This window comes from Ranitomeya variabilis, chromosome 5, assembly GCF_051348905.1.
Source record: "Ranitomeya variabilis isolate aRanVar5 chromosome 5, aRanVar5.hap1, whole genome shotgun sequence".
Taxonomy (NCBI): Eukaryota; Metazoa; Chordata; class Amphibia; order Anura; family Dendrobatidae; genus Ranitomeya; species Ranitomeya variabilis.
In genome coordinates this window covers 128913948-128937018 of record NC_135236.1, presented here as the reverse complement: position 1 = coordinate 128937018, position 23071 = coordinate 128913948, and the positions used below count along the sequence as shown (strand labels likewise).

Here is a 23071-nt window from a genome sequence, read left to right as displayed (position 1 = left end):
GAAATTGGGGAGAACCCACGTCGGGTTTTTCATAAATTTGTTTAGTTATATCGCAGGTGGCGGGTGAGGAATACCTCGATCATCCGCTCCTGCTGTCATTGTTATTAGCAGCAGCAGGTGTCGGATGATGGGAATAATAGTCCCAAAAGCCCCCACCTGCTGTTATTATTCTGACTTTAATATAACTCTTATCATGAATGATGAGAGCCGTCTTCAGCACCCTCCGCCGGGGAACAGCGCTTACTGTAGCGCTTCTTCCCTGGCGACCGCCTGTGTGGTACTGATGCGGCACACGGGCAGACACGGTTGCCACACGTGTGCTGCAAGTATTACACACAAGGACAACTCCGGTACCGTTTTTCCGGTACCAGAAAGATCAGGACGTGTGAAAGAGGCCTCAGGGTGTCATCCGTGTGTTCGTTTTTACCATCAGTGTGTCACCCGTGTGTTCGTTTTTACCATCAGTGTGTCACCCGTGTGTTCGTTTTTACCATCAGTGTGTCACCCGTGTGTTCGTTTTTACCATCAGTGTGTCACCCGTGTGTCCTTTTTACCATCAATGTGTCATCCGTGTTTTTCCAGTATGGAGAAAGAAATTAGAAAGCTTCTCCTATACCTTGCAATGTTAAACATGGACGGCACACTGACTGTACACTGATGCCACCCGTGTCCTGGACACGTTTTTCATGGATCGATTGATTTGTATTTGGCCATTGTCATTCATGCAGCCAGGAAAACACAGACATGTGCATAGCCACATAGGTTATAATGGGTACGTGTGATATTCTTGAAAAAACGGATACCACATGTAGTGAAAACATGGACGTGTGAAGGGGCTAAGACATATGAGAAACCTGTGCCAGACATGACAACATAGGACTAATTATAGAACAAACACACTTCTCATGTTCTGCTATCTGACAACATATACATACAGTATTCTAAAATAGGAACTTTAAATTATATACAAAGGTTGTATGGCACAGTTTTTTTTTTTCTTAAGAAAGCTGTGATCTAATTCTGGACAACCCCTTTAAAATTCGTATAAGGATTACAGCCCTTATACTGAGCCGGAACCCCACAGCTCTGTAGACTGTATATATGTCTGTTTCTGGTCACAGCAGTTGATCTTTTGCACTGGAGAACATGCTCACCCCATTCATTTCAATGGGTGCTGTGTATAGTTTAGTTTCCGTCCAGTGGTGCTGCAGGAGCATTTAGCACCCACCATAACTGATGGAGATCTGATCAACGGGACACCTCAACCTATCGTTAAGGAAAACTTAAGGGATGCAATCATCAGAAAATATCCTATAGTTTATATCAGATGTTTGTGTTACATGTATTTTTTTTTTTTTTTTTAAATGTTGAGAATATTTTTTTTTCATGTCATAACCCTATTAAAAAAAATAGTAATCTTCAATTTTCATGGTGGCTTTTTAGACTTTACTATACTTTCAGGAACAATTTTCATCAATATTCCTTATCAGTAGAGGCAGGATTACAATGACAGGTGACACCTCTATACACAGCTGATAACACAGGATGCACCAATCACAATAGGTGATGTCACAGCTCCCCTGCTCCCCCTCCCTTCACAAAGACCTTTGCACATGCTCATTAGCTGCTTCTCTATAAAGGATAGTATCAGAGTCTAATCACTGCGACTAATGTATTTCTGTTATTTTCTGAAACAACAGGAAGTTGAAAGTTTAAAAAAAAAACAGTTAAAAAAAAAGTCAGAGTGAAAAATGCAAGATTTCCCTTTTTTATTGTTCATATAGAATCTATATTATAGATTATGACATGAGAAAAAACATTGGCAAAAATCTATATATTTAACACAAAAACCCAATATAAGCAATAGGTAATTTTCAGATTATTGCTTCCTTTTAATCTTTAGAATAATTTTTGTTTCAAATTTTGAAAAAACAAAAACAAAACAGCAAATATAGATAGTGAGATACAGAAGTGCAGATGATCATCATAGTCCCACTGTTGTCTCTCACAATGAAACAAGTGATAATAGTGATTGTTAAGGAGGCTCAATTAGAGTTAAAACTAGTGATGAGCGAGTATACTCGATACTCGAGATTTCTCAAGCATGCTCGGGTGACCTCCGAGTATTTTTTAGTGCTCGGAGATTTAGTTTTTATTGCCGCAGCTGAATGATTTACATCTGTTAGCCAGCATAAGTACATGTGGGGATTCCCTAGCAACCAGGCAACCCCCACATGTACTTATGCTGGCTAACAGATGTAAATCATTCAGCTGCGGCAATAAAAATTAAATCTCCGAGCACTAAAAAAATACTCGGAGGTCACCCGAGCATGCTCGGGAAATCTCGAGTAACGAGTATATTCGCTCATCACTAGTTAAAACCCCAAATATTGATGATGCATTGGTGCAAAAAACACAAAGTTGGAATGCAATTGTCCACTTCTTTGACCCAGAACAGGATGATGGCTTGGTGGTTCACAGCAAAACTTGCTTGCAGATTGAGCTTCTATATCCTCATCCGTGTTTGTGTGAATTTTCTCCAAATACTTCTGTTCCTTCCTACACGTATACCAACTTATACTTATTTCCTTCCTACGCTTCAAAATCATACTTATAGGTTAATTGGACTCTTATGAATTGGCCCCGTTGTGTATGTATTTAAGAAGGGGGAAACTAGATTGTAAGCCTTGCTGGAAAGTGAATTTTTGAGACTTTCTAGAGCAGTCCAGAATATGCAGACGCTATGTAAGTAATGGGAAATAAATGCACTACCAGTCGTCCATAGAGCACTGATGAGGACATAGGTGGGCACCGACGGTAGCGAAGATTAGAAAACAGCTTGAACTTCAACGTTAGAGATCAATTACTGAAGGCAATCATTCACCGCAGACAAATCACTCTCCTCTAAGATAAAGAATTAAGACTCGCACAAGAGATATTACATTCACATCTATCTATATTCAATCTCCGCACTTTTTCTTCTTAATGAATTGTACAGTTTCGTACTCAATATTGCTTTTTTTTCTTCCTCATCAATCCGGGATGTCACCTGTAATTTACTCAGTAATGTAATAAATTTCACAAACCAGAGTCCTGGCTAGAAGGGGCTTTTCATAAATCCACCATGCCAACGTTCCTGAGTCCTGACCAAGGAGAGACTAATCAGTGGAGAAACTAAGAAGAAAAAAAAGTCTACTGGCAAATGTGGCTAATGAAGAAATGCAAAGTGCCTGGTATAAGCAAAATGCTGAAGTCGAATGAGGATGAATGCCGTCTGAAATCCTTGGAAACAGGTGCCAAAATGGCAGACGGATGAGGGAGGGCAGCGCTAAACGGCGACCGTACTATTGCTTTCTATGCTAATATCTGTCTCAGTTGCAATGGGGTTAATTCCAAATAAGTGAAATGAGCTGTCACTCGGGGAACACTCCAAAACCCGAACAGTTAGAGTGTCATTTATTAGAGTTAAACAGGAACGTATTTCATTTAGTAATTGGCTCCTCGCCCTCCGCTATTCCTTCCTTTCTTTCTCTCCCTTTCTCTTTTTTTTTCTTTGCAGATGAAAACTCATAAATGAAATATGTTGGCCGTGTGCCCAGCGAGGAAATATAAAGGAATGAATAATGTTTCTATCTCAATCACAGTCATTGCTTTTAATATTCCTAATTACTTGAAAAAGCTGCATATTCAGTACAGGAGAGAAAAGTCTTTTCTTCTGCGATCCTTTTTTCACTTTGTACTCACAAGATCTGGAGAATTAGTCAGCGGTGTTCCTGTCCGCCCGATCCTTGCAGGGAGGTTATTGGAAAACACAGGTTAAGCCGGATCTATACACTTTCTGTTAATTTGGCAAGATTGGACTTTAATAAAACCTTGAAGGTTGCAGGCAGGATCAGGATGTGCTGCTGTGCAGTGAAGTGATACTTATTCTTTATGAGAAGACATCGTATACCATTTATTTAGAAGCTACATTAAAAATATACTGACTGAGCATTCTTCCTTTTCAACATGTTCTATGGATTATTTTTACATTTCTGAAGGATCAATTTTCTAAAACCTCAACCAATTAGGGCTCTATCTTAGTTCAAGCGAGAAGAATCCACTTTCAGAAACTGGTGAGGACCACAAGAGGAATAGATCTAAAAAAGTAGAGGTAGATCCAAGCAGCTGAAGAACTTCAGGTGACAAAGATGATGAAGAATGAATAGTCCACTGCAGAAATGTTGGCCGGTGATTTAGGTAGTGCCAGTTATGGCAACCCCTGTATAGCACAATGATTTGGTGCCATTTATTACTACTATTTAGGCAGTTATGTGTTATGGTGTATAGAAAACTATGGCACCTTTTATTCTGCACTGTATGGCAATGCTGTGCGATTGATTGATCTCCATTTCTCCCTTACCAAAAAAGCAAAGAATAAAGGATTAAGTTTCAAAAATGAATAATATTTTGGCTGTGGGCTGCATATTCACTACTGATTTTATTAACCCTGCTTAAAAATATAAGGCCATCCGATGAGTGATACTAAAGGCAATTTTTTTTTTACAATAAGGCATGTAATGGCTGAAAATGACAACCTCTTCTTATAATAATCTCAAAAATCCATCATTGTGTATCTTGAAAAATTACATAAAAACTTCCAGCCAAACATGCTCACTCCCAAACTACAGAATCGGCAATTGATTGTGCTGAGATCAGGTCTTCGGTAGAGATGAGTGAATTTATTGAAATTAGAATTCGCCAGGTTCAACAAAGCATAATGAAAACCTTATGAGATCTGTTGTCAACAATTGGACAAAACTGAAAAATTGGGAGAAATTAAACAATTTCAGTAGGGCTCCCTTTAGATTAGTTACAGCAGTCACCCACCTCATCACATGAAGGGCTTCACTAAACCTAAGTTTACATTCTGCATTGAAGCCCCAGTCACAGATTCTGTCATCATTATAGTTTCTTTGTTCTAGAAAAATTATGGACACCCTAAAAGAAACCATATAAACCCATTATAAGTCAGTGGAGTCTCTCTGGACCTAAAAAGGCCTATCACATGATGGATCTGTCCCTTCAAAATGCTAATGGGAACCCAGTTTTATGGAATCATGACTCCTGGTTTTACTAAACTAAGTCTTTGTTCACATTTCACTTGGGGTTTATATTGGAGGCATACATTAGAAGGGTAGCTAGACACATGCCATTGGATAGCCACACAGTTATTTTGCAGTCATGGCCAAAAGTGTTGGCACCCTTGACATTGTTTCAGAAAATAAATTATTTATCCAAGAAAATTATTGCAATTACACATGTTTTGTTACACACATGTGTATTTCATTTGTGTGTATTAGAACAACACAAACAAAATGGAAAAAAAGGCAACTTGGACATCATTTCACATTAAACCCCCAAAATTGGCTAGACAAAACTGTTATAATAATAATCTTTTTATTTATATAGCGCCAACATTTTCCGCAGCGCTTTACAGTTTGCACACATTATCCTCGCTGTCCTCAATGGGGCTCACAATCTAAATTCCCTATCAGTATGTCTTTTTGAATGTGGGAGGAAACCGGAGAACCCGGAGGAAACCCACACAAACACGGGGAGAACATACAAACTCCTTGCAGATGTTGTCCTTGGTGGGATTCGAACCCAGGACCCCAGCGCTGCAAGGCTGCAGTGCTAACCACTGATACACCGTGCCGCCCTAACTGTTGGCACCTTTCCAAAAATGTAGGTAAACAACTTTGTTTCAATCATGTGATGCTCGTTCAAATTCTCAATTTTGTGGTAAGTAACATGTGTGGACAATATGAATATCACACCTAAAACCAGATAAAAAAGGGAGATGTAACTCAATCTTTGCATTGTGTGTGCCACACTAATCATTGAGAACAGAAAGAGAAGAAGAGAACCATCTGATGGTTTAAGAACCAAAATTGTTGCAAAATATTAACAATCTCAAGGTTACAAGTCTATGTCCAGAGATCTTGATGTTCCTTTGTCCATGGTGTGCAACATAATCAAGAAGTTTCCACTGTAGCTAATCTCCCTATATGTGGATGGCAGAGAAATATTGATGAAAGGTTGCAACGCAGGACAGTCTGGACAGTGGATACGAAGCCCCAATCAAACTCCAAAGAAATTGAAGCTTTCTTGCAGGCTCTAAGTCCATCAGTGTCAGTGCCAAGTATCCGTCGACATTTGAATGAAATGAAACATTATGGCAGGAGACCCAGGGGGACACCACTGATCATTAAGAGACATAAAAAAGCTACACAGCAGTCTGCGACAAAGTATGTAAGCCAAATCCTTCTGGGAAAGCATCTTGTAGACAGATGAGACTAAGATAGAGCATTTTGGTAAAGCACATCATTTACCGAAAACAGAATGAGGCCTACACAGAAATGAACACAGTACCTACAGTTAAATATGGTGGAGGTTCAAAGATGTTTATGGGTTGGTTTGCTGCCTCTGGCACTGATGTCTTGACTGTGTGAAAGGCATCATGAAATCTCAAGATTACCAAAGGACTTTTGGTCGCATCCTAGGTCGTGGGTCTTCCAACAGGGAAATGACCCCAAATATACTTTAAAGAAGCAACCAGAAAGGAATAGAAACAAAGCACTGGAGAGTTGTGAAGTGGCCAGCAATGAGTCCGGATCTAAATACCATTGAACACCTGTAGATAAATCTTAAAATTGCTGTTGGGAGAAAACATCCTTCAAATATGAGAGACCTGGAGCAGTTTGCATAAAGACAAGAGTAGTCCAAAATTCAAGCTGAAAGGTGTAATAAGCTTGTGATGGTTATAGGAAGTGACTGGTTGCAATTACTTATTCCAAAGGGTGTGCAACCAAATATTAAGTTGAAGATGCATACTATTTTGTCCTGCCCATTTTTGGGGCTTAGTGTGAAATTATGTCCAATTTGCTTTTCTTTCCTCTGTTGTTTTTTTTTCTATTATTCCAATACACACAAAGGAAATAAACAATTTCCTGGGTGCCAACACTTTTGGACATGATTGTATCTGCCTTTGCCCACAATGTGCAAATAGTATAGAGGTCCCATGGAGATAGGCATTCCCTCAGTCACACAGAAGTGAATGAAGTGGAGATAAAGTATGCCCATCCGGGTCCGGAGTGGTCCCTTGAAGAGGTGATAAACGTATTTAGTGTAAAAATCCTATTTAATAGACTGATGAGGTTCAAGGAATGATAACTCCAACCCCCAAATAGGCACTGTGTAGATGACAGATCCCGTTAATGACAAATCTTCAGTGCTTTACAATAGCGCACTTTCAGTATTTACATGTACATTGCCAGTCATTGACTACATCCAACAATTCATTGAATCTTTATGCTGAGAAAGAAATATCACTGGAAAGGATTATATTGTGCAACAGAAAAATTAGGCCAGACAATATAAAGAAGAAGGAGGATCTATGGAGAGCTCATCACATGAGGCAACACTACAAATACAGGAAAGAGTACAGTATGTAATTTGTGCTTTCAACCGAGCTATCACTCAATGGGTAACGGAAATACTGGAAAGACAGTTTCCATTGAAAAATTGGCAAAGAGCGAAACGGAATAATAACACATGTGAAATCACACGAGGGCAGATCAATATTTATCCAGACATCAGACGCTCCATATAACATACCTGTACTACGATACTAGAAATAGGTACCGGATACAAGGTATACGGCAAACAAGCAAACTGATACAAAGTTATAAAAAGCATTCCCCCTATAAATAAAAATAAAAATAAATGTACAGATAACACACGTACTGGAAATACAGGCGTGTGAATGAGGCCTAACTGTCTGGAATTCACATGTAACATTATTATTAGGGGCTGCCATCGCTTTACACAGATAATATTAGTAGAAATAATACTAGAATAAGACGGACAGGAAAGGACCGCCTATCGGCTACATGAGATCCAGCCAGCAAACTTTTATTGGCCGGAATAACTGGCCCGACCCCACTTCTATGCACACAACATGTCCTATGTGCATACATCATCATTTTATTGGCAGCACATCTGTTGCTTACACAATATTACGTATTACCAAAAACTTTGATTTTTAACAAGTGTTTTGCTCATTCTTACGAACGCTCGCTCCCCGATCACCGGCCCACCATATGGCCCCAGAGTCACTCAGTTGTCTTTTACAGGTAAATATTTGTCTGCATTTGTGTTTGAGCGTTTTTCTATTGTTTTGGAGGTTTTGTGAAAATGATGCGAATACAGACTTAACATCTCCTTTTCACATTGCTTTTAGCAATAAATGTCAGTTTTCCCTTTTAACTTCTCTTAGCTTATACATGACAGCGCCCACTACAATGCTTTTTTTCCTTTTATTGTTTCATTCCATTTTTTTTTATTTTGGGATTTTGTGAAAAGGATGTGAACACAGCCCTGGAGTGCTTTCATTTATTAAATTACTGTAAATGTGATTATTATAAAACTTGTTTTATGTATCTGTGACTCCAATCTATGTGATGTCACAGAAGAAATTAAAATTAAAACTACTAATACTTATTTAAGTGGCATAAGTCAATTGATATGATACGGCCAAAAGCTAATCCATAATATTGTGTCAACTTGCAACAAAAATCACATGGTATGTGAGAATGCATCCTAAGGGCTTATTCTTGCGTCAGTATTTGGCCAGTAATTTGCACCAATGTCTGCTTGCCAGAAGCAGGAGTGGAATTAACAGGGAAAAACTATAATTGAAATATTTACACCTGTTCTGTGTTTTGGAAACACTCCTGGTTTTGGAATAAAATTACAGATGAAATACTGATCAAAAATACTGATGTGTGAATGAGGCCTAATGGTATGGTTACATGTATGATCACAAGTAGCGATCACAGCTGAGGCATGGGTGTCATGCTGCTGAATCCAGACAGTCACAGTGACTGTCAGATAGATCCATGATCTTGTGGACTACAGCTGTCACTCAAAAATTCTGAAAATTAAACTACAAAAAGTCTGTGATGAGCATAATTCTCCATTTCATTAAAACATTAACTCATTTGAACTTGAAGGCCGCAACACATCTAAAAAAAATGGTACAAGGCCACGTCTACCATTTTGCAGCATCCCTTCTTTTTACAATAGACTGTAAACATTTGAGAAGGTGGAAAGCAGTTTCCAGAGTTTTGGGAGAGGAATGATGTCCCCTTCATGTCTGATGTAGGATTCTCGCTGCTCAACAATCCTTGGGTCTTTGCTGGATTTTTTATTTCATAATGGGCCAAGTCTTTTCCAACGGTGAAAGGTCTGCACTGCAGGCAGCCGGTTCATCACTTGAACTCTTCTTCTGTGAAACCAGGCTGCTGTGATGGATGCAATATGTGGTTAAGCATTGTCTTGCCAAAATATCCAAGGTCTTCCCCGAAATAGATGTAGTAGGGATGGGAGCGTATGTTGTTCTAAAATGTCTATATAATGCTCAGCATTGATAGCATCTTTTATAGATGTGTAAGCTGCCCATGTTATAGGCTCTAATAAAGGGGTCCCCAACCTGTAGCTCGGGAGCCACATGTGGCTCGCGGTCCCATGAATTGTGGCTCACGGCTGTCTGCCAGCTTGGTGCATTAGTTCCAGATTTAGTAAACTGGTATGAAGAGCACATCTCAAAATGGTGAATTTTGTGAGTATCCCTGCACAAAAGAGCAGACCTGGGCACATAACTACTCGTCTTGGGGGATTAGAGATAATTTAAGTATGGTACACTGGAGACAGGATGATACTGCCGGTCAAAGGAGGTGCTTGAAGCTGGATGTGACTGTGTTGGGAGTGCGTGACGGGAGAATTCTAAATGGGGGTTTGGTGGGAACCCCTGGATCTTGGTATACTGCTTCAGTGTGATTTGTGTGGAAAAGCTTTGGTTATCATTATACCCGTATTGGGGGCTTTGGTTGCCACCACTGTGAGGAGAGCAGGAGCTGGATGTGCCTTGCGACCCTCTTGCAGAGCTGAATGTGGCTCTCAAGGTCAGAAAGGTTGGGGACCACTGCTCTAATACAACTCCATACCATCAGAGATCTAGGATTTTGAACTGTGTGCTGATAACAAGCTGGATGGTCCCTCTCCTGTCAGGTCTGCAGGCCTCAGCATCCATGATGACCATAAATTAATTTCAAATTTTGATTCCTCTGACCACAGAACAATATTGTGCCTCAGTCTATTTTAAATGAGCTTTGGCTCACAGAAGACGGCATTGTGTTGATATATGGCTTCCTCTTTGCATGACAGAGCTTTAACTTGCATTTGTGGATTGCACAGAGATCTGCATTCACAATTTATGGAAGTATTCCTGAGCCCATTCAGTGATTTGCATTACCAAAGCATGTCTGTTTTTAGTACAGTATTGCTGAAGACCTGTAGATTACGAGCATCCATTATTGACCGTCGGCCTTGTTCCTTGTGCACATGGATTTCTCCAGAATCTCTGAATATCCCACCATCAATAGTACATAACATTATCAAAAAGTCAATGTTTTTCCAATGTTACATTGCCGAACATGTTACTGAAGTTGTTCCACAATTTTTAGACTCCGTTGTTCACAGATTAGTGATCCTCTGACCGTCTTTGCTTCTGAGAGACTCTGCCTCTATAACATGCCCTTTCTATACACAGTCAAGTGAGGACGGACTAGGCCGCAGGCCTTTGAGGGAGGACGACATGACAGGGTAGAATGGGCCTATAGGGGGTGAGCGGAAAGGTGGGGGTGATTATATGGAGTGAGTTGAGGGAATTATTTGAATTGGGGATTACGGATTGGCTGAGGGCAGGGTAGGCAAAAAGGTGGGGGTGTTAAAGGGGGATTGACTATAAAAGGGGGCACCCATCTTAGAGGAGCAACCATTTTGGTGCCCCTCTGATCAGATAGCAAGCTCTGTGGGAGAGGGATAATGGAGATTGAGGCAATTCTTCAGCATCTCCGTGATGCAGCTAGAACCAGGGGTGCAGGCTGGCTGCAGGCGTCACTGCAGGGCCTGCTTCCGGTAGGGGGATCCGGGTCAGCCAATTCACTGACTGAGGGCCGCCGGCCTAGGAGGTCTCGGCCTCCGGAGCGCCTGAGCCCCGAGGTCACCCCCAGGGCCCGGCGCCGTATGAGGAGCCCCTCAGGGGACCCTCCGGTTCCAGCAGCAGACCGCGTCTCCGGCGGGCGCTGCCAGGGAGCCGGGAGGAATCCCACTAGTCGGCGAGGCCTGCAGCGGGGGGAGGTGTCGGCCTCCCCTTCATCAAACAGATCGGCAGCGCTGTCGGAGCCTGGGAGAGGAGCGGCCGGTGCCCAGCCTGGAACGGGCCCGGCTCAGCGGCGGCAGGCATCGCAGAGGAGTGGACGGGGGCCTGTTCGGCGGGCGCCTCAAACAGCGACAAGGCGCGGCAGGTCAGCATACTCACCGGTAACGGCCGGTGAGCAGGAGCCAGGAGCAGGAGCGGCGGCGAGCCCATCCATCCGGGCCGCCGCTCAGCGCGTTATGAGGGACTCTCAGGCGGCAGCAGCACAGGCCCCTGAGCGCAGAGCAGTCAGTGATGAGTGCCGTTTTAGCCCCGCCCACTCGCTGACTGCTGCTGCTGATAACTATTTCAGTGCTGGAAGCACTGTAGATAATATAAATGCAAGGGTTTATAGCCAGAGGGGGGTCCAGACAGGAAATACAGAAGGGCCAGGGGCACTAGTATATGGGGGGGCTGGGGCAACTAGCGGGGGTAGGTTAACGGAGCCTCCCGCTGCGCGCCTTGAATCATCGCGGGCAGCATCCATGGATCGGGACCACGCTGTGGGTCCTATCACCGCAGCGACATCTCAGGACTGGCCTATGGAAGTTCGTGGATCATCAAGCCCGCACGGACGTGGAGGAGCACGAACTGTAGGAGCGCATCTGGACCCGGGATCAACGGCTGCTGGGTTCACAGCGCCCAGGCAGCCAGGTGAGAGTGTCGTTTTATCTTCTTTATTGCCATCACTAGCTCCTAGTGTTGATTTTTGTAGAGGGGAGGTTGCTGTAGGGGGGGTTAGTGTTGGCGCGGGTATTTTAATGCAAGGGTTAAAAGATTTGTTTCAAATGTGGGAGACTAGGGGTAGGCAGATCGAACCATCGCCGTTATCAGCGTGGTTGGGGAATGTTCGGGAGAGGGGGGTCCCGGGGGCGGAAGGAGTTGGCGACTCTGGCGGGCCAGGATCCAGTATTTCACAAGGGGCCCCATTGGCACCTGGGTTGACATCAGTTGGTAGTTGCGAGGTAGTTCAGCAGGGAGGCTCGACGATAGCAGAAGGCGGGGCTAAAGAAAAGGATGAGTCGGTCCGGGTTGATGATTCGGCTAAGGGGGAAGTGTACGTGTGTTTTGAGGGGCCTTTGGGTGCGCATTTGAAGCCTGAGGTAAAAGAGAGGATTTGGAAAGGGGAGTATGTTGAAATATTTTCACTGCTCCCTTTAGAGCGTTTCAATTTAGATAAAGCCCGTGGGGATGATTCCAAAAAAGAGGACGAGGAGAGGAGAAGGTTTAGATTAATCCCTCGTACCTTCTCTAACTGGTTACAAGCTTTTGCGATTTTTGCTAGTGTCATAGGGGAGAAATCGCCTGAAACTTGTGCCCCATTGTTTTGCTATTTAGATATAATTGGGGAGGCGTACAGGGTCTATGGGGGTCAAGGGTGGATTAGATACGATGAGCAGTTCCGTCAACGGAAAGCAGTGCGTCAAAATATTAGGTGGGATCACAAGGATATTTCTTTGTGGATGAGAGTGACAGCACCGGTCAGGCCGAATCAGGGTTCGCAGTCATTTCTCGGGGGCACCGGGGGTTCAGGACAGTCGGGGCACTCGGTGGTCATGCAAAAGAGACTGTGTTTTGCCTTCAACGAGGGGACATGCAGGTTTGGGGCAAAGTGTAAGTTTAAGCACGAGTGTTCATCATGCGGAGGAACCCATGGGGCAACGAGATGTTTTAGTGGGGGCAAGCAAAAAGGGTCAGATGGATTTGACAAAAGGGGTGACTCCAGTGCGGCTGGCAGAGATGGAGCGGTTCCTAAGTAGATATCCTGATGTAAAGGCAGCGTCCACTTTGAGAGATGGTTTTAAGAATGGTTTTTCAATACCTTTTGTGGACGTTAAGGTGCAGTGGTCCAAAAAGAATTTGAAATTAGCATATGATTTTCCCGAAGTGGTCACGAAAAAATTGAATAAGGAGGTGTCACTTGGTAGAATGGCCGGCCCTTTTCAGTCTCTCCCTATGGAGGGATTGAGAGTTTCTCCTTTGGGGGTGGTACCCAAGAAGGAGGCTAACAAATTTAGGTTAATACATCATCTTTCGTTCCCAAAAGGTTTGTCAGTGAACGACGGCATTGATCCACAGTTGTGCTCAGTTCTCTACACGTCGTTTGACACAGCTATGGAATGGGTTAGACGTTGTGGACAGGGGGCTTTGTTGGCAAAAACCGATATTGAGGCCGCGTTTCGTTTGCTTCCTGTCAATCCGGATAGTTTACATTTGTTGGGGTGTTTTTGGAATGGGGTTTTTTACGTGGATCGTTGTTTGCCGATGGGTTGTTCCCTATCGTGTGTGGAGCGCCCCCACACCGCCGCAGGGCCGAGGGGTACCCGGAGCCGGGCCTCTAGGTCTCAGTCCTGGGGTTGTCACGGTGGCTAGACCCGGTCCGTGGCCCTGTCTGTCAGTGGGGGACGTCCGGTGCAATAAGTGATGTTGTAGCGGTGCAGTTGTGGGGTGCAGGTCGCGGTAAATAACGAGGACACCAGGTTGCAGTCTCTTTACCTCTTTACTGAAGCTCTCTGGGTCCTCAGTCCGGAATACGGCTCACCAGGCTGCGCAAGTCCGGCCGGTCCAATGGCACTTCCAGAGCTCTCCTTGCAGGTGGAAATCGGTGCCTTCCTTCTAGCGCTATGTGTTGCAGTCCTTCCCTGCTGTGCTTACGGAAAGTACCCCACAACTGTTGTGTCTGTTTCTCGTGTTCCCTCACAACAACTTAATTCGCAATGATCTTCCTCGTCCCTCCAGATACTATGGTAGGAACGCACCCGTATGACGGGGAGGCTCGGAGATCTTCCGGGACTCTATCTGCGCCCCTCTCCTGTTGGTACCCCCCTTTGCCTTCCTGGGTGATGCGTGAGACAGTCCGCCTCAAGCTAACTGCCCTGCCGTAGGTCTGAGGTATGGCTTGAAACTCTTTACCTCCTCGGCGTTCCGGCCACCGGTAGTGCGCCTCAGTAAGGTGCTGCCTCTTTCAGCACAACCCTCACTGGTATCTCCTTTCGCTTGATTTCGTTTCTCACTCAGCACAATCTATCTCGCTTCTTAGTCCTTCCTTGGGCACCGCCGCTATGCTGAGCAGGCACGGTCCCTTTACGTTCTTTCCATGCCAAGCCTCTGCCAGGATCCCACCCCTGGCAGAGGCCCTACAGTCTCTCCCTTCACAACACCCTCTGCCACCAGGTGTTGCTCCGTTCAATCCCGTCAGCGTTCTCTCTAACTTCCTGCCTGACCCCCAGTTTACCCACTATGGTGGGGAGTGGCCTAATGAATAGCACCCTTAGCTCCCCCCGGAGGCCCAGCTGTGAAATGTATTGGTGACTGTGATACCTGCTCAGAGAACTCCTTCCGTGCCATCGAACGCAGCATGGCCCCCCTTAGTGGCTGAACCATGCTACTGCAACGACCAGGACTCTGGGGCGCTGCACTCCCCCCTGGTTAAACACAGTACTCCGGGACTGGGAAGAAAAACAACAATACAGGTTAGCAAAAAGACATACAATTTTGTTGAGTGCAAATAACAATAAGTATACTTAAGTAGGCTTCCCTTTATGGGAGGTGAGGACACTTGTAACGTTACAAACATAATTAACCTTATAATTTACAGAGTATAAATAACTTCTGTTACCCAACCGGGTATTCTATTTAGTGCAATTTTTGAAATAATAACTTAACATTGCCTTTAAGAAACTCACACTCTTAGTCTATCAAAGGCCTTCCTATAATCACATTATAAGGCATTTCAACTTTACATTCTCCTTCTTGTGAACCTGCAGGACCGCCTGTCCCTACGGCACAAGACCTACTGCCTCTCCTTTCTTCTACAGGACCGCCCTGTTCAGCCAGGGCCTACTGCCTTTCGCTACTATACACAGTATAGACATAACATTCCTTTCGGTTGAAGAACTCTGAGCCAGCTCTACTCGGCCCCTTTAAGGACTCACTCTCTAACCCCTACGGGTTCACTCTCGGTCCTTAGCAATAAAGTAACTTTTCAATGGGGACGCAGGGTTTACCTTCTATCCTCACCCTCATTATTACTTCTCTTACTTTCAACTATGCAGACCTCTACTTCTACCCCTACGGGCTCTCTGCATCTTTCCTGTCTTCAAAACATTATTCAAATTTCACATTTTAACAAATTCAACACATATAACTCGGCATGTAAAACAGTTACATTTTCTTTTCAAGGCATCATTACCACATTACTGTTCTGTAACAGTATCGCTTTCAAGTACAATTCTTCACATCCCCTTTAAGAGGAGACCAAGTCTTTCTAAGGTAGCTCGTCTCCTCAGCCTACCGGCCCATGCAAAGGTTCCGGCATGGTATCTTCGCAAAGTGTCTTTAGCTCAAACAAATAGGGCAAATATCTTCGCAAAGTGTCTTTGGCTAAAACCAGTAGGGAGCACCTTTAAGAAAGTGCAAACTATTTACAAGGGAAAGTTTGAATCATGCGCAGTTCATGATTTCTGCAGTTCTCTTTTTTTTAAAAACTGTATAAACTTCAGGAAAACAACAGTGACCCCGGGTCAACAAAGGGGTCACCTTTAACCCTAGACGGGTTTAGCAGCAAACAGGAACAGTTAAAGGAATGAACAGTTAACTATTTACATTTTTCATGGTATCGAGGTTTATTCTCCTTCCGGTGGCTTTGGTTCCTGGACCCCGGCCACTGTGACACGGATTCCAGCGGCAAGCTCCACAGGGGCCACCAGGTCACTCGGCGTCTGGATTTGAAGACTAACCTGGCGGGCAAGCTCGGGAGCTACTACAAAGCGCACCGTGGAGATAGTAACGAGATCCGGCAATTCTGGATCACCCGTAATTGGGGCCACAGGTGAGACTCTCTCAGGCTCACATCGCCGCACCTTCCGGGCACGCCATCCTTGCGCATTCTGGTGGCGGGTGTACGTCACTTGATCTCCCTCCCGTAGCGGCTCGCCCTCCCGATCACAGCAGGGGGTGTCCACGTCGTAGCCAGCAACGAAGATGCCAGTAGGTAAACCTGATTCCCAAATGGAGCCCCACCCTTTCTTGGGGTAGAAGGCCGATACAATTCCTCGTCTTACTGCGTCCTTTCCACCATATATAAACTTCTTACTTTGCATCTCCTGTTTTTCAACTTCTTCGCGCTGCTTCCAGTGTTGGAGTATGCATTGTTTGTACTGTTCCCAGGTAAACACCGCAATAGTGAGACCATCCACTGGAACCCCGTCCTGCTCGACCCAGGGGGTATCCCATCGAAACATCACCCCTCCCGGGTCCATCTCTATGGGTTCCCCCCACTTGGTGGGTAATGGTGGTAACAGTTTCCCCATCGCGCCAGGGGTGAGGATCGCCCGGTCAATTGTGAAGGAAGGGCTACTGTTGCGGGGGAAATCGGTCGCGGGAGCGGGATCGAGTGCGGGGGCAGGGGCGCCTTTCGTACCTGCGCCTAGTGTGGTCCCACCGTGGTCGATCCGGTCCGCCGACAAGGGCGCTGGAGTCGGCGGCAGCCCGGACCGTGGCTCCTCCAATGGGATTCTCGGATTCGGCTCCGCTTGCTGTGGTTCCTCCTCCTCCAACTCCGAGGTCGGGATTGGTGGAGGTAATTCCGCTGTCAGCTTCACAGGCTCCCGGTCCGTCGCTGGTGAAGGATGGTAGGCCGGGATCGCTTCTTCCTCGCTCAGGCACTTGCTGCTCGTCATCGCCGCCTGATAGTCGCCGGCAGTGCATGCACCTAACTCCGCCATTTCTCCGAGGTCGGGCTTCTCCGTCGCCAGCTTCCCGCCGTTGCATCTCAGGGGGTTGTCTTCTGTTTTGGGGCAGGTCATCTCTTTGCAGCCAGAAGTGCAGGGGGCGGTAGCCATTTCTCGCGCCACACTGGGAGTCTCCGCCCATAACACGCCCTCCTTCCCCTTGGGTGTAGCAATGGCGGCGCCTTTTGGCGGGAACTTTTGGTGGCTAATGGCGCAGCACAGTCTTACAATAAAGTACAGTCCAAGCACAGTAAATCACAGTCTCTAGGCACACATGACCTGATTCTTCAGGCTTAAGTAGATCCTGTTCGTGACGCCAAGTTGGAGCGCCCCCACACCGCCGCAGGGCCGAGGGGTACCCGGAGCCGGGCCTCTAGGTCTCAGTCCTGGGGTTGTCACGGTGGCTAGACCCGGTCCGTGGCCCTGTCTGTCAGTGGGGGACGTCCGGTGCAATAAGTGATGTTGTAGCGGTGCAGTTGTGGGGTGCAGGTCGCGGTAAATAACGAGGACACCAGGTTGCAGTCTCTTTACCTCTTTACTGAAGCTCTCTAGGTCCTCAGTCCGGAATACGGCTCACCAGGCTGCGCAAGTCCGGCCGGTCCAATGGCACTTCCAGAGCTCTCCTTGCAGGTGGAAATCGGTGCCTTCCTTCTAGCGCTATGTGTTGCAGTCCTTCCCTGCTGTGCTTACGGAAAGTACCCCACAACTGTTGTGTCTGTTTCTCGTGTTCCCTCACAACAACTTAATTCGCAATGATCTTCCTCGTCCCTCCAGATACTATGGTAGGAACGCACCCGTATGACGGGGAGGCTCGGAGATCTTCCGGGACTCTATCTGCACCCCTCTCCTGTTGGTACCCCCCTTTGCCTTCCTGGGTGATGCGTGAGACAGTCCGCCTCAAGCTAACTGCCCTGCCGTAGGTCTGAGGTATGGCTTGAAACTCTTTACCTCCTCGGCGTTCCGGCCACCGGTAGTGCGCCTCAGTAAGGTGCTGCCTCTTTCAGCACAACCCTCACTGGTATCTCCTTTCGCTTGATTTCGTTTCTCACTCAGCACAATCTATCTCGCTTCTTAGTCCTTCCTTGGGCACCGCCGCTATGCTGAGCAGGCACGGTCCCTTTACGTTCTTTCCATGCCAAGCCTCTGCCAGGATCCCACCCCTGGCAGAGGCCCTACAGTCTCTCCCTTCACAACACCCTCTGCCACCAGGTGTTGCTCCGTTCAATCCCGTCAGCGTTCTCTCTAACTTCCTGCCTGACCCCCAGTTTACCCACTATGGTGGGGAGTGGCCTAATGAATAGCACCCTTAGCTCCCCCCGGAGGCCCAGCTGTGAAATGTATTGGTGACTGTGATACCTGCTCAGAGAACTCCTTCCGTGCCATCGAACGCAGCATGGCCCCCCTTAGTGGCTGAACCATGCTACTGCAACGACCAGGACTCTGGGGCGCTGCATGTGCATATTTTGAATTATTCAGTACGTTCTTGGAGTGGACAGTAAAAGATGTATCCGGGCTCCGATCTTGCATCCATTATCTGGATGATTTTCTGTTTGTGGGTCCAGCGCATTCCGCTGACTGTTCAATTTTGCTTCACTCCATGGAGAATGTGTCAAGCAGGTTCGGTGTTCCGTTAGCCGCGGACAAGACGGTAGGTCCGGTAACATCTTTGAGTTTTTTAGGCATCGAGATAGATACGGTGGCAATGGAGTGCCGCTTACCTATGGATAAACTCGTGAGCATGAGATTGGACGTGAGGAGAGTGTATGAGTCGAAAAAGGTGACGTTACATGTGGTGCAATCATTGTTGGGGAAGTTGAATTTTGCATGCCGTATCATGCCAATGGGTAGGGCGTTTTGTCGCAGGATGTCTTTGGCTACTGTAGGAGTTCGGTCCCCGTCTCATTTTATCAGGCTTCGAAAGGCCTTAAAGGATGATTTGAAAGTATGGATGCTTTTTCTGGATTCGTATAACGGAAAGTCACTGTGGATTGCACCTGTGGTACCTGCGGAGGATTTGGGTTTTTCGATCGGCCCGGTGGACGAGCAAGGTTTTGGTTTGGTCTTTCGTGAGAATTGGCTAGCGTGTCGGTGGCCGCTTTCATGGGTGGACAGCGGTTTATCTGCAAATCGTTTACTGTGTGTGGTTTTTCCCATTGCTGTTGCTTTATCCTTATGGGGATCAGAGGTCTGTAATATGAAGATTTGTTTCGGTTGTGAATCAGAAGGCGCTGTGAGGGCACTAAATTCACTATCATCCTCAGATTCAGCGTTGCTAAGAGTGTTGCAACATATGGTTTGGCTGGGCCTACGGTTTAACTTATGGGTCACTGCAGAATTTCGGTCGCCTAATGAATCATTGACTTGTGACACTATTTTTTGTTCACAGTGGGATCGGGTTCCGGATGGCATGTCTCAAGTGGATCTCGTGCGGGTGTTCTGCCCGGAGGAACTATGGAAGCTTCCATTGGGGCAGTAAGAGGGTTACTGTCTAGGTCGTTGGCGCCAGGAACCTGGTTGCACTATGTTAAGGCCTGGGATACTTGGGTGGATTGGGGCTTGTCGCTGGGATCAGATATGCATGACGACGAGAAATTGCTTTTGCTTTTAGGTCAAAAATGGGATTTCGGTTGGTCAGTATCAAAAGTTAATCAATTTTTGGCTGGTTTAGCATTTGGTTTCAGATTCAGGGGGCTTCATGACGTCACAAAATCATTTATGGTCCTCCAGGTGATGAAGGGTTGGCGTAAGGGCTGGAAAACCTTAGATGGTCGACGCCCGGTGTCTTACGAGATTTTATTGCAATTGGGCGAACAATTACCAAGGGTATGCGCTAATCAGCCGGAGGTGGTTTTGTTTAAGGTGGCATTTGCTTTGGCATTCTTTGGGGCGTTTCGTTTGGGTGAGTTGGTCAGCCCAGCTAAGAATAAAAAAGGGTGGCTGCGGGGCCGGGATGTAGTTTTACACGGGGATAAACTGGTTATTTGGCTGCGTCAATCAAAAACTGATTTGGCTGGAAAAGGGTGTAAGATTGAGCTATTTGAAGTACCGGGTTCCCCATTGTGCCCGGTATTATGTTTTCGGGAATTTTCAGAGGGGAAGGTTTGGGTTGATGAGCCATTGTTGTTGCACGAAGATGGATCGTTTTTATCTCGGTATAAGTTTGTCACTATATTTAAGCGCTGTTTGACGCAAGGAGGTATTTCGGCAGAGAAATTTTCGGGTCACTCATTTAGGATAGGGGCAGCTACGGAGGCGGCAAGAAGAGGTTTAGGGGAGGACGTGGTGCGGAGGATCGGCCGTTGGGAATCCATGAGGTTTAAGTCTTATATTCGTCCGTCCTTGGTCTAAAGGGGGTATTTTCGGAGATGGGTGAGGATTTATTAGGGTCGTGCTTTACGATTACTATGTTTTGGTTTGTTGTTTTTTTTCTTTGCAGGAGAAAGGCCTTTACTGGCATGGATTATGGGCCACTCGTTTGTATTTTGGGCAGCGGTGCGAGCAGATGTTCGCCCTCAAGGGAGACAGCTCGGTGTGAAGAAGTCATCAGCGACCATACGTTGGATTGGAAAACGGGGAATGTACTGGAAGCAGCTCTTGCCGGAATTTCATAAGTTTGGGCGTTTGGACCGGGTGCCGGATTTATTGGTGATTCATTTGGGGGGCAACGATCTTGGTAAGCGCCCTTGTAGAGAGCTGATCAACGACATCAAATTTGATGTTTTAAGATTGTGGGCCATGTTCCCGCGTTTATTAATAATCTGGTCGGATATTGTTCCTAGGAAAGTTTGGTTCGGAGCACGGTCAGTGCAGGGTATTAACAGGGCCAGAATAAAGGTTAACAGGGCAATTTCACGTTTCATGGTACGGAATGGGGCTCTTGTGATCCGCCATTGGGATCTGGAGTCAGGGACGGGCGAATATTGGAGAAAAGATGGAGTGCACTTGAATGCTATCGGTTTAGACTTATGGTGTCTTGCGGTGCAGGAGGGTATTGAGAAAGGGCTATTGGTGTGGCGGGACACAAATGTCTGAGGTGTCAGGACATTGGTGTTGGTGGCGGGGGGGGGGGGAAAGAGGTCCTCGAAGTTGGTGGTGCTAAGAAATGGCGGCTTGGAGGGGGGGGGATGTGTGAGATCCTGGACTCCCCCTGGTGTGGCTTAGAGAATTGGTGGTTATACAGTCGAGAAGACTGGGGACGTGGGATTTTGGCGGATATTGGCCGGGCGAGTCTTTAAGCGTCTCTGAGCTGGTTCATAGCGGCTGGGGGCAGGGACACGACCTGGAGGCCAAAAATTGGGGAGATTGGATACGAGTTGGTTGGCTCTTGGGGCTTCGAGGACCGCCTTCCCTGGGGTTTAAATGTTAACAAACTGTTATGTTTAAATGTTAATAAAAAATGGCTGCTGTGGCCAAATTTATCCAAACGAATGTTTTATGTGTAATTATTGGGGCAGGGGCCACGACAGTGTGGGTAGCAATTAGATACTAGTGACTAAGGTTATTGGTCAATTTAAGCGAAACTCACAGGCATCATGAATACCTAGTGTCATGTGATTTTGTTGAAAATTAACTCTCCAGCTGCTCTTCATTAACAACATTTACTTTTCCAGCGATTTGTTAACCCTTTCCCAAATTTTTTGAGATGTGTTGCTGCCAGTTAATTTTTTCAAAAAATTTCTAACTTTCTCCTGCTGATCTGTGTTATACATTCTGTCGTGAATAAAACATGGATATAAGAGACTTCCACATCATTGCATTCTTGTTTCCTTCACAGTTTACAAAGCATCTCAACATTTTTGGAATTGGAATTGCACAATAAGTTACGCTGTGAGGCTGAAACATCAAAAACCTTTTCATTGCCAAATTTTAGTACACCTTTTGTGAAGTTCTTGAGCCAAAACCAGAAGTGGACTAAAAGAAATATAAAAGAATTTTAACTTCTCCATCCCGCTGGATCCACTTTTGCCTTTAACTCAATTGCAGCAAAGACTACATCTGAGGCTACGCCTCACAACTACGTGTGTGTGTTTCCTCCATGTGTCAGATTTGCTCTGGATTTTGCAGCAGAGAGATAAATCCATGGCAAAATCTGCAGACAGGCTAATTACATATAGTGTTCATACACTACATTCAATGTGGCCATTGTTAGGTCTATATAACTCATGAACTACACACGATAGTAGGCGCCATCGCTATGTGCACGTAGCCCGAGCTCCACAGTGAAATCTGCGACACTGTATCCCTCGCAGAAGGTGTCGCTTACATGTTAACGTTTTCTACCACGAATAAACATTTACTTAGAGTTTATTGACCATCTGTAATTTTTATTTAGATTTTATAGAGGCTGTAGTATGTATCATTGAGAACTCACCACTAGAGCAGTCTGCACCTCCCCATCCTGGTTCACAGTGACAAGTATCTGGTGACACGCACCTCCCATGGACACATTCCTCCGTACAGAGGGCTGTAAAGATAAGGAAAAAAAGTTAGAAAATTGACTTAAAGCACATACAAAAACGGATGGAATAAAGATAGGAACAGCTATTTACAGTTTATGAAGAACAATTACTCTGTTCCTATTTTTTTAGGGCACAATCACGTGGCCATATTACAATTTTGAGTATGGTCCATATATAAGAAAGAAAAGTACCGTAGTTTGTCATCACAAAATCAATTACGGTCTATTTTTTTAAATCAGGTTTTTATCTATTTTTTTATTTTTGATAATATTTTCCATCTATATAAATAAAATCTTGCAATATTCACACTGGCAACTAATTCTAACAATAGACTCATATTTCCTGTTATGTAGAGATGACCCCTATATACACAGAAGATAACATCGGATCTAACATAGAAGGTAACATGTCAGGCGCTTCATGCTGACCGATCTGCAGGCAGCATGAATCACAGCCCGGCTGCACTATTGTGGCTGGCATTTCAGAGACCATATGCCGTACTGTAAGGCCACGTTCACACTTTGCGGCGTCCTCTGCGGGTTCTCCCGCAGCGGATTTGATAAATCTGCAGGGCAAAA

General features: G+C 45.5%; 1 protein-coding gene across 15 annotated transcripts in view; it reads right to left on the bottom strand.

The window, feature by feature from the left end:
• The window catches only part of MEGF11 (multiple EGF like domains 11), a 598735-nt gene that overhangs the window by 342347 nt on the left and 233317 nt on the right, over positions 1-23071 (bottom strand). For all 15 annotated transcript variants that reach the window (XM_077263274.1, XM_077263279.1, XM_077263284.1 and 12 more), the window contains exon 5: positions 22406-22498. In XM_077263274.1, the coding sequence (XP_077119389.1) occupies positions 22406-22498 (93 nt within the window). The remainder of the gene's footprint in view (positions 1-22405; positions 22499-23071) is intronic.